This window comes from Euleptes europaea, chromosome 5 (genome assembly GCF_029931775.1).
Source record: "Euleptes europaea isolate rEulEur1 chromosome 5, rEulEur1.hap1, whole genome shotgun sequence".
NCBI classification, from domain to species: domain Eukaryota; kingdom Metazoa; phylum Chordata; class Lepidosauria; order Squamata; family Sphaerodactylidae; genus Euleptes; species Euleptes europaea.
This window is the reverse complement of record NC_079316.1, coordinates 62,403,254-62,418,510: the sequence shown is the minus strand read 5'-3', so window position 1 is coordinate 62,418,510 and position 15,257 is coordinate 62,403,254. Positions and strand designations below refer to the sequence as shown.

The 15,257-nt window shown below is 44.5% G+C and overlaps 1 protein-coding gene across 1 annotated transcript in view; it reads right to left on the bottom strand.

The window, feature by feature from the left end:
• Positions 1-549: 549 nt before the first annotated feature.
• VWA2 (von Willebrand factor A domain containing 2) overlaps positions 550-15,257 on the bottom strand; it is a 34,988-nt gene continuing 20,280 nt past the window's right edge. Inside the window, 7 exon segments of the mRNA XM_056850458.1 lie at positions 550-719; positions 1,712-1,834; positions 3,348-3,899; positions 5,451-6,029; positions 7,009-7,116; positions 7,730-7,785; positions 11,309-11,441. Coding sequence (XP_056706436.1) covers positions 550-719; positions 1,712-1,834; positions 3,348-3,899; positions 5,451-6,029; positions 7,009-7,116; positions 7,730-7,785; positions 11,309-11,441 — 1,721 coding nt within the window.

The window sequence follows — 15,257 nt, the reverse complement described above, 5'->3', positions numbered from 1 at the left end:
TGAGCGGCAGAGGCTAATCTGGTGAAGTGGATTTGTTTCCCCACTCCTACACATGAAGCCAGCTGGGTGACCCTGGGCCAGTCACACTCTCTCAGCCCCACCTACCTCACAGGGTGTCTGTTGTGGGGAGGGGAAGGGAAGGTGCTTGTAAGCCAGTTTGAGTTTCCCTTAAGTGGTAGAGAAAGTCGGCGCATATAAAAACTAACTCTTCTTCTTCATACTGTGTCTGAACCCCTTTGAACATGCTATATAAATTCTGTGTATTACGTATTACTTTTGATGGTTTGATCCAACTTAAAGTCCTCTAAATTTTTCAGTCAGATATGAAAAACAAAATATTCAGAGCTATAAAGCTCAATGTGTAGAAGAGATACCGATCTTATTATGAAAGTCAGTACATCAATAATAAATATTTAACATAAAAAATGCTAGCCATTGCAAATTTCATCTCGTGTAACAGATGTGATCCCGCGCAAACATCTTGTGCTTTGAATCAGCATTATTGCTTGCAAGGATTGCCTAGATCTTAGTGCCTCCATACAAATGTTTTCAGTAGCTGAAGGTAGAAGTCATTCTCTGACCTCCTCAGCGAGTCTGTTGTATGTGCCTTTTTGAACGTTGGTGAGTTCTGTATAGCTGCTGCCCACCATAATGGTTTTGCTGAGCACGGAGTCTTCCTGAATGCAGCCATGTTTGAGAAGTGTCACCCCTCTGAATTCCTATAATAAAACATAAAGAGGATTATTGTTTATCAAGGCAACAATCCATGCTTGGTCTTTCATAGCCAATGAAATATCTTATTGTCAGAGCAAATTGTACATTGTTATCTCGAATCCACTGAGAACTTTGCACAGATCAGAAGAATATGTTTTACCTACACTACTTGTAATGTTTTAGATTGTAAAGGCCTATGGCCGTGTACAATAAACCTACACCTACACTACTCAGGGGATTTTTGTTTGTTTGTTTTTGTTAGTGTTATGCTGTGTCCTCATGGTGAGGATTCTCTTTACTGCTTTTAATGCTGCTGTGAAAGCGCAGGCAGTTTTCTGTACACTTGCCTCCTTTTTGAATTGTTCCCTGCCACACATTTTCCATGGCGACTCCAGGTGACTTGTGCCCCCCCCTTTGTTCTTTCCTCCATACAGAACATTTCCATTAAGATTTAAAACAGATAAATGGTAATAAGCCTCAAAAAGCCTTTGAGCAGTGTGGCAGGGGAAAACGTCTGGGAACATTTCAGCTTCCACATGGTAAAATTCTCTGTGCCCTCCCTCTCTTTTCCCTGGCACCCACCATTGCACCCAACCCCACACTGCGGGACAGCTCTAAATAAATTAGTACCAGTTTATAAAGAGTTACCACTGTTTTTTAAAAAACAAAAAAAACAGCAAAAAGCCTGTCGGCGACACGGGCGGTGGTGGCAGTGATGTGAATGGGGAGGTTCCAAACCCCTCACCTTTTTGTTGACATGGCGACAAACCTGTTTTGACCACGATCTTGTTGGAACGATCTTGTTGGAATGATCAAACCAACGCAGGGGTTGGAAGAAATGGAATAAAGTGGGGAAAACAGTGGAAGTGAACAACTGGGGAACGACTGGGGGACATATCATGTGGATGCTCTACCACCACTCCAGTTTGAGACCCAAAACACCTTGTGGAAGCAAGCTACGAAAAACGCCTTTTGGTTACTCCCCCAAGAGCCTTACTCGTTTCACAGTGAGGTCCTTCCCAGCCTTGGCATTGACACTGGTAGCTGCCATTTCCAGGAATGCAGATTCCACCATTCATGCAGGGGTTGGGTTTGCAGAGGCTCGCTGGCATCTTAGCCTCTGAAAGAGACAGAACACAAACAGCTCAGCAATCCACACTGACTGTCAAGCTACAAATCTAAACCAGTCTCGTTCTTCCTAATGCTACAGGGATGGCCATTTTATTATTGTGGAGAAGCAGAAGTCCATGAACATCTCTCCTTATATGGCAGAAACTGCTTGGAGGAAATAGGGGAGGCATTCAAGGTAAAGCTTGGTTTTATTAAGAAAACCTTTAGTTCAAACAGCTATGTTTGATGAGGCCCACCGAAGTCTTTCATGGCTAGGGTTGCCAACCTCCAGGTACTAGCTGGAAATCTCCTGCTATTACAGCTGATCTCCAGCTGATAGAGGTCAGTTCACCTGGAGAAAATGGCCGCTTTGGCAATTGGACTCTATGGCATTGAAATCCCTCCCCAAACCCTGCCCTCCTCAGGCTATGCCCAAAAAAACCCTGCCAGTGGCGAAGAGAGACCTGGCAACCCTATTCATGGCTATTCAGTCAGCTTTCAGAGGAGGGGAGAAGACAATGTGAGCCACAATTAAAGCATGGGTTAGACTTGTTCCAGATTCTGATATAATAGTGCTTCACTACTAACCAAACTTATTGAGACTTCTGAGTATACATGGTTAAGATTACAATGACTTTGAAACATTACCCTGGGTTTTATTCATATGACAAATCAGATCTTCCTCAAAGAACCTTCCAATTTGAACACATACAACGAAAATAACTTTTTTCAGTGTTGTGTCAGGGAACTCAGTGTGCTACTTTGTGCCTTATTTATAGCGTACCTCCTCAACCAGCAATTATTTTTCCTGTTCTAAAGCTCAGGACTTATGTGATTTCATGTCCTTCTTTCCTACACATAGCTAGAGAGGATTGACAGTACAATACCTCCCAAGCATTAAATACATTGTTATAGTACATCAGTTTAAGGACCACCAGCTCATTCCTATGGGTTTCTCTTTTGTAAACAGAACACATTAACCCTTCAAAGAGCAGTCAAGCCATTTGGCCTGTAGCCTCAAATAATTATGTCAGCTTTATGGTATATTACTAATCTGAGGAACGGAATAGTTCACTGGGATTCCTTGCTCTCAGGCACTTTCAGAAGGTTTGAATAACTTGTAAGTGTGGTTAAAGCTGGATAAAAATTGAAAGTTGAATCCTGTTTCTTGTCATCTTCAACAAAAACACATCCAACAACACATCTCCTCGTACTGTAGGAAGTAGCATCAGATGATGCACCTTTAGTAGCTGCATAGAAGAGAGATGGTCAGCAGATACAGCTTTATCCCACCCTGAACGTCAAGTAGCACTGATGGAATACACTCTTCCACACAACCATTAAAGGCACCTGCTCCCTTTTACACTTGGCCACCTAACTCAAATTTTTTGGGAGTTGCCAACTGACTACAAGTTAATAACTGATTAAGACAGGACTCAAGTGCAACTGCATCAATTACCCATCACATTTACTGCAGTAATCAGATACCAACACCCCCAGAGAGTTTAAAAGAAAAATCTTACCATCACATAGTCTTTCAATGATCTGGTCTTCATTTTTCATTAGATTTTCATAAGACGGAATCTGTAGCAGATTATTGTGAGAACCTGCGATCCTCAGCAGTGAGCTTGTTTGGACATGCCCTATCCCAATGACAAGTAGTGATATATCATTGTTACGCAGCTGCTGGGCTGGGACTAGGGCATCCTCCACTCCAGCCCCGCTGGAGATCAACGCCACAATCTTTTTCACACCAGGCCTCGCCCCTTTTTGGATGGTCATGACGTCTTCATAAATATGCAGCAAAGAGCTGCCTACAGAGGCTGAGCCACCCACAAAGGTAGCTTGGTTGATGGCTTCAAAAAGGGTTGGATTCGTCGTGTGTGTGTCCAAGCCAAATGCGGTGTGGGGCCTTTTCCCATAGATAACAAGGCCTACTTGGGTCAGATCCCGATTGATATCAAACTGGAGTGAGAGGCTACTTACAAAGTTTTTCAGCTGTACAAAGTTCTCTCTTCCAACAGATGCTGAGGAATCTAAAGTAAACACCAAATCCAGGGACTGAGATGAGCAACCTAGGGAGGGAGAAACAGACATAAGGCTTTCTAGAACACTGACCATTTAACAGAATAGATGGGGACATAGGGTTGCCAACCTCCTGGTGGTAGCTGGAGATCTCCCGCTATTACAACTGATCTCCAGGTGATAGAAATCAGTTCCCCTGGAGAAAATGGCTGCTCTGGCAATTGGACTCTATGACATTGAAGTCCCTCCCCTCTCCAAACCCCGCCCTCCTCAGGCTCCACCCCCAAAATCTCCAGGTATTTCCCAACCCAGAGCTGCAACCCTATGGGGTCAGTAGGTCCCTAAAAATTTCAATTGAAAGGAAAAATAATTTTGTAACTCCATGCTTTGGCCCAGAGACAACAACTTTGGAAATCGAGTCAGATTCAGTTCTGAATAAGCCTGGACTTCTAACTGGCAACAGGTTTCCAAAGAAAGTTCTAGCATTACTTCAATAGTTTCTCCCCCTCCCCCAAACAACAGATCGAAGAAACATCATGGATGTTTAGGAAATGTTTCACTGCAGACTACTAGACTTCACGAACCTTGTTATGAGGTGGTGTCTTTGCTCCTGAGTTCTATTACACATCTTCAACAACACATCAGGAATATACATCTGCAATGGTCTATCCCAGGGGTCAGCAAACTCATTAGTCAAAAGAGCCAAATATCAACAGTACAACGATTGAGATTTCTTTTGAGAGCCAAATTTCTTAAACTTAAACTATATAGGTAGGTACACTGTTTATTAACTTAATAAACTTTAATTAAAGTTTTAAGTCTTAATTAAACTATAGGTACACTGAATAAAACTTGATATCATACTTAATAGTGATCTTATTTATTGATAAAAATTAAATTGTAAGTCCCTGCCATTTCCCCCTCCCCGTCTGGAGTCCTCATCTGGAAGCCTGGTCTACCGCCATAAAAGCCTATTGGTGGACCTGGCCTCCGGCTGAGTTCCATTGGGAGGCCAGGTCTACCCATTGGCTTTCTTGGCAGTAGACCTGGCCTCCGGAGGCCCATAGAAGCCAATTGGTAGACTTGGCCTCTGAAGGGGGACTTTTCCCCCTCCTCGGAGTCCAGGTCTACCACCAAGAAAGCCAGTGGGTAGGCATGGCCTCCCAATGGGACTCAGCCGGAGGCCAGGTCTACCAAAGGAAGCCCGCCCCGCCCAACAGCTGATAGGCGGGGGGCCAGGAACTGCCGAGCTGCCCGCCCAGCAATCGTGCGGCTAGAGGGGAGGGGAGGCTTTAGCCTCCCAACTATTGAGGGCAAGGGAAAGGGGGACCCGGCCATTCTCCATGGCGGGGGGGGGGGAGAGACAGCACGCCCACTCGCCCGCTCTCTCGCTCTCTCTCAGGCGTGCGGCTCCGCAGCCCGGCTGCCGGCGCAAGCGGGCGCAAGAGCAGGGGCTCCAAACCAAGTTCGGTGAGCCGCACTCAACAGGCCAAAGAACTGCCTGCGGCTCTGCAGCCGCAGTTTTGAGACCCCTGGTCTATCCAAATAATACTGCCAGCCAATAGCTGCTGCAGAAATACTGATTAGCACTACAACCTTACCTTGTCTATCAATGCTGCAGATTTTTTTCTGGAGATCAGGAATCTTGTTGAACAGATCTTGTGGGGTTGTATAGACAATTGTCTGTTTTGGATTCCCTGTTACTTCGTCTAGCTCAGCTCTCAGAAATTCACTGCCAACTGCAATGAGAGAAGTCACTTGCCCTCTGGCATACTCAGCTGCCTCCACCACTGAATCCTGAGCATTTGAATCAGTGAGCAAGACAACCACCCGTGGGAGGTCATCGGGAACATCAGCAAAGATCGGTGCGCTCCTAAATCCATGTTGCGCAATGTACCGTAAAGCTTTGCCAGTCAAGGTGCTCCCTCCACTGAATTGCATGGAATCAATGCCCTTCACCAAACTGAGCACGTCTGTGTAGTCCCCAACTCTGACAGCCACCATGACATCACTGCTGTACTGGGCCACACCCACATTTCCTGGAATTTCTTTACTCCACACTGCTTGGAGAAACCTTTTCAGGAAAGCTTTATAGCGCAAGAATCCTTCAAGGGTGATGCTGGATGAACTGTCCACCAGGAAAAGAAGATCCACGCTGCATTCTAGACTCAGCTTGGGGGCTGGAAAAATAAAAGCATCCAAGAAGTCCAAATGAAAACCGGTTAAAAGCTTTTGGGGCACTTTAGCCTATTCACATCACTGAGGTCATCTTGCCTTTCAAAAATAAGTTTCTCCTGAAGGGAGCCGGAGCCAGGACAGAGCCCAGTTGTGGAAACTAGTAGGCCCGGCAGGAAAGATTAATAGTGAAATTATATCTTCAATGATCCTTGCCCCACTTCATATAAACATGGGATCTCTTTGGTTCAGTCATTCACTTCTATTTATGGTCAAAAGAGCAGGGAAGGAGGAATGCCAGCTAGAGCCTGCTGACTGTCTTGCTATGAATAGAATCCTGGGGGCGGGTCAGGTCCCAAGATGTATAATTAGAAACAAATTGCTTGATGCATGTCCTGATAGAAATTCCTAGCAAAAAGCACCTTGGTCCTCTATCACAAATCCCTTTTATGTAGAGGGCTAAGATGCTTCAGAAGGGATACAGTGGTTTTAGCACTCCCTGTTCAAAAGCCTTCGAAATTATTTTCTTTGTTGTTGCTCTTTAAGAGGTACAGCCTTTTTTGCCATGGAGAATAAAACAATGGTGATTTGCACACTAGGCAGTAAACACGTCTTGAAGTCAATATATTTTTCAGGAATTGTATATCTTGTTCCTAAGTGTACTGACCCAGAAGCAAATCTATTTGACTTAACCTAACATTACTTCCCAGCGAGTGCTTACTTCCCAGCAAGCCTTTGGGCTTAGGTTAAAGCCTCACAACTTGATCCTAAATATATTTATTTAGTAATGAGCCTCGGTAAGTTTAATATAAGTTTGGCTCTAAAGCAAGAAGTACAAAATAACCCTTCTCCCTCTTACTTAAAAATATTTGTTATGATTACCAACCCCTATGTCTGTCTCCCTTCTTCCCCATTATAGAACAAACATGACACTGATAGCCAGAACCATAGGACTGAAGTGCTGGTACATAAGACCACACATACCGCAATTGACATCTCCTCCAAATCCTGTTGGGCAAACACATTGGTAGCCTTCTAACCCCTGTTGAATGCATGTCCCTCCATTCTGGCAAGGATGGGAACCACAAGGATCTAGAAACCAGGAAATAGAAAGAAAAGGGGATGTGAGATAAGCATTCTGCCAATATTTGAGGTGTAAGCAGGGCTGAGCTCCGGGAGAACCCAACCACACTTCGTGCTACATGTCGTCAGAGTACTTGATTTGTGTCCAGCAAGATATTATCTTGCCACATAGATAAGCAAAATAAAACTCTGGAAGAGGTCAGCTGCCAGTGGCTTAAGATTACAAAAAAGAGCAAAAGACTTAACATTCTTCAGGTCCTAATTAAGTTGCTTGGAAAGAGGGGAAAACATTAACAAGCCATGGGGACTACTTGCCTAATTATATTGGCACATATACAATGCTGCAGTTCCTTGGATGGAATCGCATTTCCATTTGCAGAAGAAGGCATGGCAATTTCCATAGATAAACCCCCTCCCACCACAGACTCCCATTTGCCCTCAACGGTGTTCCTGAGAGTCCCACCCATCTCAACTAGTTTGACCCTGCTGAACGGAGACTGTCTGGGGTCTTCCTGTGGAGAAAAAGAATGTCCAATTGGTGGTGTATTACCTTAATTTTCCTGTTATTTTTATTTTGGGAAACTTGTACATCTAATTAAGATTTACAATGACCGTATCTTACCTGGGCACAGGGTACGATAACATTTAGATGGATGCTTAATGAAAATGTTCCTCCACCTTACAAAAGAAAACACAGTATAAAACGTCATTTTGTCTCGTATTTGAAAGCTATACAATACAAGCAGACCCCAATAATTCAGATATATATTACAGGTGGAAAACAATACCTTTGTATTCACCTTTGATTTCACAGAGGCAATAAGAGCAAAACAGGGAACAGACTCCAAATGGGAGCAACCTAAATGTGAAGGGCAATGCTTACGATGTAATCCTGGCACCTTCTCTTGGGATAAACTACAAATTAAACAGGGGAATCCATGACTAATTTCCTAATTTTTGATGTGTGTTTTTTTTAACACTAAACATAGCCCGAGGGCTGCTGATTTGACTGAGGAAGGAGCATGGCACATTTTGCGCTTTTCCCCATGAAGATTTCCCTGTCTTAATTGTCCCCTCAAGCTGCTATTTGCTTAATAAAAAGAAAGGAGCAGGTATCTTGCCTGCTGTTTTCTCCCACATGTAAATGGTGGCCGGGGGTGGGGGGGTGTTAGGGGAAGAGATTTTGATCAAGAATACAGCTGTGGAGGAATATGCTGCTTCCCTAGTCAAATTAGCAGCTCCTGGCATAACACGTCACTTGGACCTTTAAAAAAGGCCTTCAATTTGGCATAGAGAAGTGGCAAAGGGGAGAAGCCGAGACCCTTTCTCTGCCTGCACCTTTTCCATTGCAGCTTCTCCCCATCATATTTTTCCCTGTAGGATCTCAAATGTATGCTTGCAAAGGCAAAACATATTACATATAATCGCGGATAAAAACTTTGCCACAACTCCAAAATCAACACATTTTCCAACCCAAACACTATTAGTCGTATGCAAATCTGTTGTTGATGTATTATATTGTAACTTCGGAATTTTGTTGGCCTGGTCAGAACACTTTTTTCCTTCTCCACATCTGATCACTTTACACCTATTGCGGACTGGGCTTTTGCCTGGTGTGTCCTATCGTAGTTGCCAACAGTCTGAGCTGGTCCTTCAAGATACACAACAGAAATGCAAATCTTGTGTGAAACTGACAAAAAATATGAAAGGAAATACTAGATCCTTTCAGACCCTCTTTAGATGCAGAAAGGAAACCAAAATAAAAAGGATACAAAGATCCATTTTCCCTTCTGTGTCCTTCTTGAAAATATTTTACTCGTTGTACAAGTCTCCATTACAAAGATTTTAACAAGTCTCCAATTATTTTAAAGGCCTTTGACATTTTTCATATTATTCAAATATATCCTTATCTCAGCATGAGGGGAACTTTCTTGCCTAACCTGCAGCCATTGAGCTGACAATATACCTCAGTGTTTGCGGTTTTCAGGTTGAACATTGACTGCAATATGAGCAGGGACCATTTCCTGCCAATGATTGAGGCTTTGCCCTATATCAGTGACAATCTTATAGCACTGTCAAAATAGGCAAGATAGAGAGGAAGTATTTCTTCCAGCCAAAAGTCATGAAAAAAATATATGAAGAGACCTCCATACGAGGGCCAGCAGTGAGTTCAGAGTCTGGATATTTTCCCATCCCACGGAAAACAATCCATTGTGAGTCTGCAAGTCTTTCATCTAAATCAATAAATGGCAATAATAAAAAGGCACTGGAGCTGAGATACTGTGCTATCTTTCTCGTTTTGACAGTGACATGTCAGATCCCTTTGCCCCTACTTTTTCTTTCCCAGTCTCACATCTGTAGTTGTTGCTGTTTGTGTTTGAGTGCCTTTCTTGCCAGAAATGGTTCATACTGCATACCTATCCTCAGAAATGTAGAAAAGATGCCCCAGGCCTGCGGATACTGAACACTGTATCCTCACCTATGCTGCCCCCAACATCTCATATATGTTTTCTCTACCCTTCAGATCTGCAAAGCAATAACTAATATCCATTCCTCAGGGTTTACATACAGAATTCTTTGCTATGTGGCCAAGTCAGGTATCCTATGTATCATCATGCAGATTTCAATATTTAGCATTCCACCAAAAATAGTTGGAAAAGTGGTCAGAGGAAGAATGTAAGAGTAGTCATGCTGGATCAGACCATTTGACGATCATGTCCAGTATTCTGTTTGCAACAGTGGCCTGTAGATGCCACTAGGAAGCCCATTAACAGAGCCCTCAACTGCTAACTGCCCCCAAATATACAACCATCAAAGGCACTCTGAATCCAGAGGCTCTATTCAGCTATAATGGCTAATAGCCAATGATAGATCTATCCTTCACAAATCAGTCCAAGTCATGCATAAATCCAATAAGTACCTATTGGGTCACCCTTGTCTACAAGCTAACTGACACATTTAAAAATTGTATGAGTTGGCAGGCAGGACACATTTTTACAAAAGCCATGCCAGTCTCTCTTCAGAAAGACTTCAATACACTTTCTACCACTTTACCTGGGACAGACATTAAACCAACCAGTCTGTTCTGGATCTCTTTTTTAAAACAGGCATGACATTGGCTGTTTTCCAGTCTTCTGGGGAAGAAGCTGATGTTCATGGCAAATGACATACGGGTAGCTATGTTAGTCAGTAGCAGAAAAAAATAACAGAAATCTAGTGGTTTCCCAAAATTTATTCCAGCATGACCTTTGATGAGTCACTGTTTACTCTTCGAGTTCTTCAGGAACATTTGGATACACAGCATCAAGATTCATGGTCTGTTATTTTTAAAGTTGTCAATTAACCGTAGAACTTCTTTGGACACTTCTATTTGCCTCTATTCCTCTTGCACCTACCCTTTAAAATGAGGTTGAGGGACAAGTATCTATCCTACACCTCATGCAGAGAAGGCAGATGCAAAATATTTCATTCATTCCACACTCTCCCTAATCCCCTTCAGAATACCTTTCATAGTTTTATGTCCAACAGTTTACTGGCTGCTTTTCTGTTTCTGATGTATTTAAAGAAGTTCTATTGTTGGTCCTAGTTGTCTAGTGATGTGCTCCTCAAATTCTTTTTTTGCTTGTCTTACTACTATCTTGCATTTCTTTTGCAAGAGTTTGTGCTCCATCAACTCCCCACCCCCTTTGGGCTAGACCTCCACTTTCTAAAAGAGGCCTTTCTTATTTTTTATGGCTTCCTTGATTCCATTCCTCAACCATGCCAGCCTCTTCTTAGCATTAGTCTACCCTTCATAGTCAGTGGTGTACATTCTCATTGAGATTTTACTATTAAAGGTTTAAATAATTTTCAAGAAATCTGAAGCGACTTGACTCTCCTGACTGTTCCTTTCCTTTCAATTTTGTTTTAAGTAATGTCTTCATTGAAAACTTGCCTCTTCTGAAGTTAACTGTGGTGGTGCTGGACTTTCCAGGAACTTTACTATATGTTGAACTTGATAGCCCTGCAGTCATTGTTTCCTAGTACACTCCCAAATAGTTCAATCATGTTTACCTCATTCTTTCCTGGCAAGGAATATGCGCAATATGTTTATGGCAATGATGTTCATTAATTTGTTGAACTATTTATCTGTGCAACATTTTCATGCTGTATCTTCCACCTATACCCACTAAAGTTTTAAGGGATAAAATTGTTGACTCACTTGTAAAAAGGGCAGAGCGATGCATGAACAGTAATACCGTTCTTTGATCCCTTCCAACAGAAATAGTTTCCAATCAGCACCTTTTCTCTTTCAAGTGTTTTGCGCTCACAAGAATAAGATTCAATCTTGCAGCCTGTTGCAAAATGAGAATAATCTCATAAGTAGCATTTGCTGCCTTAAACAAATTCATTACCATGCCAACAAGTGACTTTGCAATTTTGAACTCAAACAAGACCACTGGGAAACCTACAACAAACAGCAGCAAATGAACAAGTTACTTATTGATAGATCACACAAGGTTACAGTTATCACAAAATCACAAAATCACACAAGGTTGGAAGAGACCTCAAGGGCCATCCAGTCCAACCCCCTGCCATGCAGGATCCCGCAATCAAAGTGCTCCCAACATATGGCCATCCAACCTCTGCTTAAGACCTCCAAAGACGGGGACTTCACACACCCCACCCCACTGAGGCAGGGCATTCTACCGTCGAACAGCCCTCACCGTCTTCCTAATGTTTAGGTGGAATCGCTTTTCTCTTAGTTTAAATCCATTACTCCATGTCCTAGTCTCTGAAGCAACCAAGAACAAGCTAGTTCCCTCATTAATATGACATCCCTTTAAATATTTAAACATGGCTATCATGTCACCCCTTAACATTCTCTTCTCCAGACTAAACAAACCCAGCTCCTTAAGTCTCTCCTCATAGGGAACAGATTCCAGACCTTTGACCATTCTGGTTGCTCTCCTGTGGACATGCTCCAACTTGTCAACATCCTTCTTAAATTGTGGACCCCAAAACTGGACACAGTATTCCAAGTGAGGCCTGACCAATGCAGAATACAGTGGTTGTCCCGAGACGGGCCCAGAGTCAGCCCGTCTGGGACTACAGGACCCTACCGGCCCCAGGGGAGCACAGGAAAAGGGGCGACCCCGGGAGGGAACCCAGGGGATTCAGGAGGCCGAACCCTTACTTACCTCTCTTTTTCTCCCCGCAGACGCTGCAGCAGGAGACGGAGCGGCCGGGGAGGAGGATGAGGCCAGGGGTTCGGGCGGGGAAGGGGAAGATGGCCGGCCCCTCAGAGAGGGAGGGCGGGGCCGAGGACCCGGAGACGGCGCCTACGTGGCGTCCAGCCACGGCGGACTCGGCCGCCCGGCCGCCTCCACGGGCGGCCTTACGAGCCTCCCCGTGGCCCAGCTGACAGGCGGGCGGGCGCGCCCCGGGCGAGGACGCGGAGGCCCTACGCCGCCCGGCGTCGGCGGTTTTTCCCCTGCCCCCTGAGAAGCCGGTGGGGAGGAGGCGCGGGCTAGGAGGCTTGGCCCCTGCAGAGAGGCGGGGCCAAAGGGGCACGGCCTGCTTCCGGGGGAGGAGCTCGCAAGCCCTCATTAGGGCTCAAGAGGGAGGGGCCAGAGGAAGGGAAGGGTGGAGCCTGGCCTTTATAAAGGCCATTGGAGCGGAGGCCAGGGAGGAGAGCAGGCAGAGGGCTCCTTGCTGAAGGCTGACAGCAGCGAGACTCTGGCTACGTCGGAGGGAGAAGTTGACTCGGACTCTCCCTCCGACTGGTCTGAGGCCGAGGAGGCTCCTTGGGCTCAACCAGTGCGGGCGGCAGAGGAGCGGAGAACCCGGGACCCCGAACCCCCGGCTCCTACAGTGGTGGAGAATGCGGGCATAGGGGGAGGGAAGGGTGGAGCCTGGCCTTTATAAAGGCCATTGGAGCGGAGGCCAGGGAGGAGAGCAGGCAGAGGGCTCCTTGCTGAAGGCTGACAGCAGCGAGACTCTGGCTACGTTGGAGGGAGAAGTTGACTCGGACTCTCCCTCCGACTGGTCTGAGGCCGAGGAGGCTCCTTGGGCTCAACCAGTGCGGGCGGCAGAGGAGCGGAGGACCCGGGACCCCGAACCCCCGGCTCCTACAGTGGTGGAGAATGCGGGCATAGGGGGAGGGAAGGGTGGAGCCTGGCCTTTATAAAGGCCATTGGAGCGGAGGCCAGGGAGGAGAGCAGGCAGAGGGCTCCTTGCTGAAGGCTGACAGCAGCGAGACTCTGGCTACGTCGGAGGGAGAAGTTGACTCGGACTCTCCCTCCGACTGGTCTGAGGCCGAGGAGGCTCCTTGGGCTCAACCAGTGCGGGCGGCAGAGGAGCGGAGGACCCGGGACCCCAAACCCCCGGCTCCTACAGTGGTAGTATTACTTCCCTTGATCTAGACATAATACTCCTTTTGATGCAGCCCAGAATTGCATTGGCCTTCTTAGCCACCATATCACACTGTTGCCTCATATTCAGTTTGTGGTCCACTAAGACTCCCAGATCTCTTTCACATGTACTGTTGTCCAGCCAACTATCAACCAATTGCTTTTCAGTATGAAAAGTTCTCAGTGCAACTTATAAAATGGAAGATGGTATTACTACTAGCAATACTATTACTTTACATCTTCTGGTAAAATAGTTGTTTAATGGTCAGGGAAATCCTGCCCTCTTGGCCCCCAAGAAAGACCGTAGAACCCGGAACAGCTACCTGAAGATGGTGTGGCTGACTGTTAAAAAGTTGGGGAGGTATGATTAGAATCAGATTCCTTATGGTCTCCTCTGCCATCATGCCACAGTTACAAACCTATGGGAAAAACCTCAAAAAAGCCTAGCTAGTATTAGGAAACTCCTGTCTTCTCTGCAGGTTTCTTCTCCCTTGGACAGTGGCTACGCAGCCAGATGTAGTGAGTTTCCCGTCTGTGTTTTGTATCTGCAGAAGTAGCCACCAAATGGCAAATATATGTATATGAGTATAGACACAAATACAAGCTCCACATGTCGCAAAGTTCTTAGGAGGGTTCTAAAACTGATAAATTACTATTTCTATTGTGATTTAGACACTATGTGACATTGTAAGTACTTCAGTAATTCACATCTGATGATTCCAACATTACAAAGAGGCATTTTCTGTCTACTTCTCTTCATGGATTGTAAGAACACAACTCGGGAAATATTGTGGAAGTTGCTAGGATTGTAAAGTGCTATCCTGAAGAGAATAAGTCCCTCTCCACCTTCTATAATGTCACCAATTGAAGCTTATCACGACAATGTTAAACTAAAACCGGGTATTCATTTTACTTACAGAGATATGATAGAACCTACGGGAGAAATCAAGGATATGATCAAACTTCAAGAAAAATTTCAAAAGTTGAATTGGTTAACTTTCTTACAATTGAGGTCTAACCTGCAAAAAGATTGCTTATATCCACAACCATTTCGTGAACCAACTGAATTTGAGCAGTTAATATCCAAAAATGACTCACACATATTAGGAAAAATATATAAGCTTCTCCTGAAATATGATACAGAAGAAGAACAAGTGAAGACAAACATGATAAAGTGGATGCAAAATTTTGGAGAAATGATCAATATGGATTCATGGGAAAAACTTTGTTCCTCCGAAATGAAATATACAGTTTCTCAAGAAGTGAAAGAAAATTGGTACAAGACCTTCTATAGATGGTACCTGACTCCAAACATGCTCTCTCAGATGGTAACTCCAGGGAAAAAAGGTGCATGTTGGAAATGTCAAGAGTCAGACGGTTCTTATTTCCATGTTTGGTGGACTTGTCCTAAGCTACAAATATACTGGAAAAGAATTCATCGCGAACTACAATTGATGGTAGATACGAAATTTACACTTGACCCAAAATCATATTTACTCAGTATAGTACCGTCAAGCCTACCACAAAAACTGCATGACGTCTTCAAATATGCCACAACAGCTGCCAGAACAATCCTAGCAAGGACATGGAAACAAATCCACATACCTAATATTGATGATTGGAAAGAAAAACTTTTAGAATACGCAGCCATGGCAAAAATGACTCATGAACTAAATCCCAAATTCAGTGAATCCACCGAACAATTTCAGGAGAAGTGGGCATCTTTTTATGTATATATGAAGTCCAATTATTACGAAT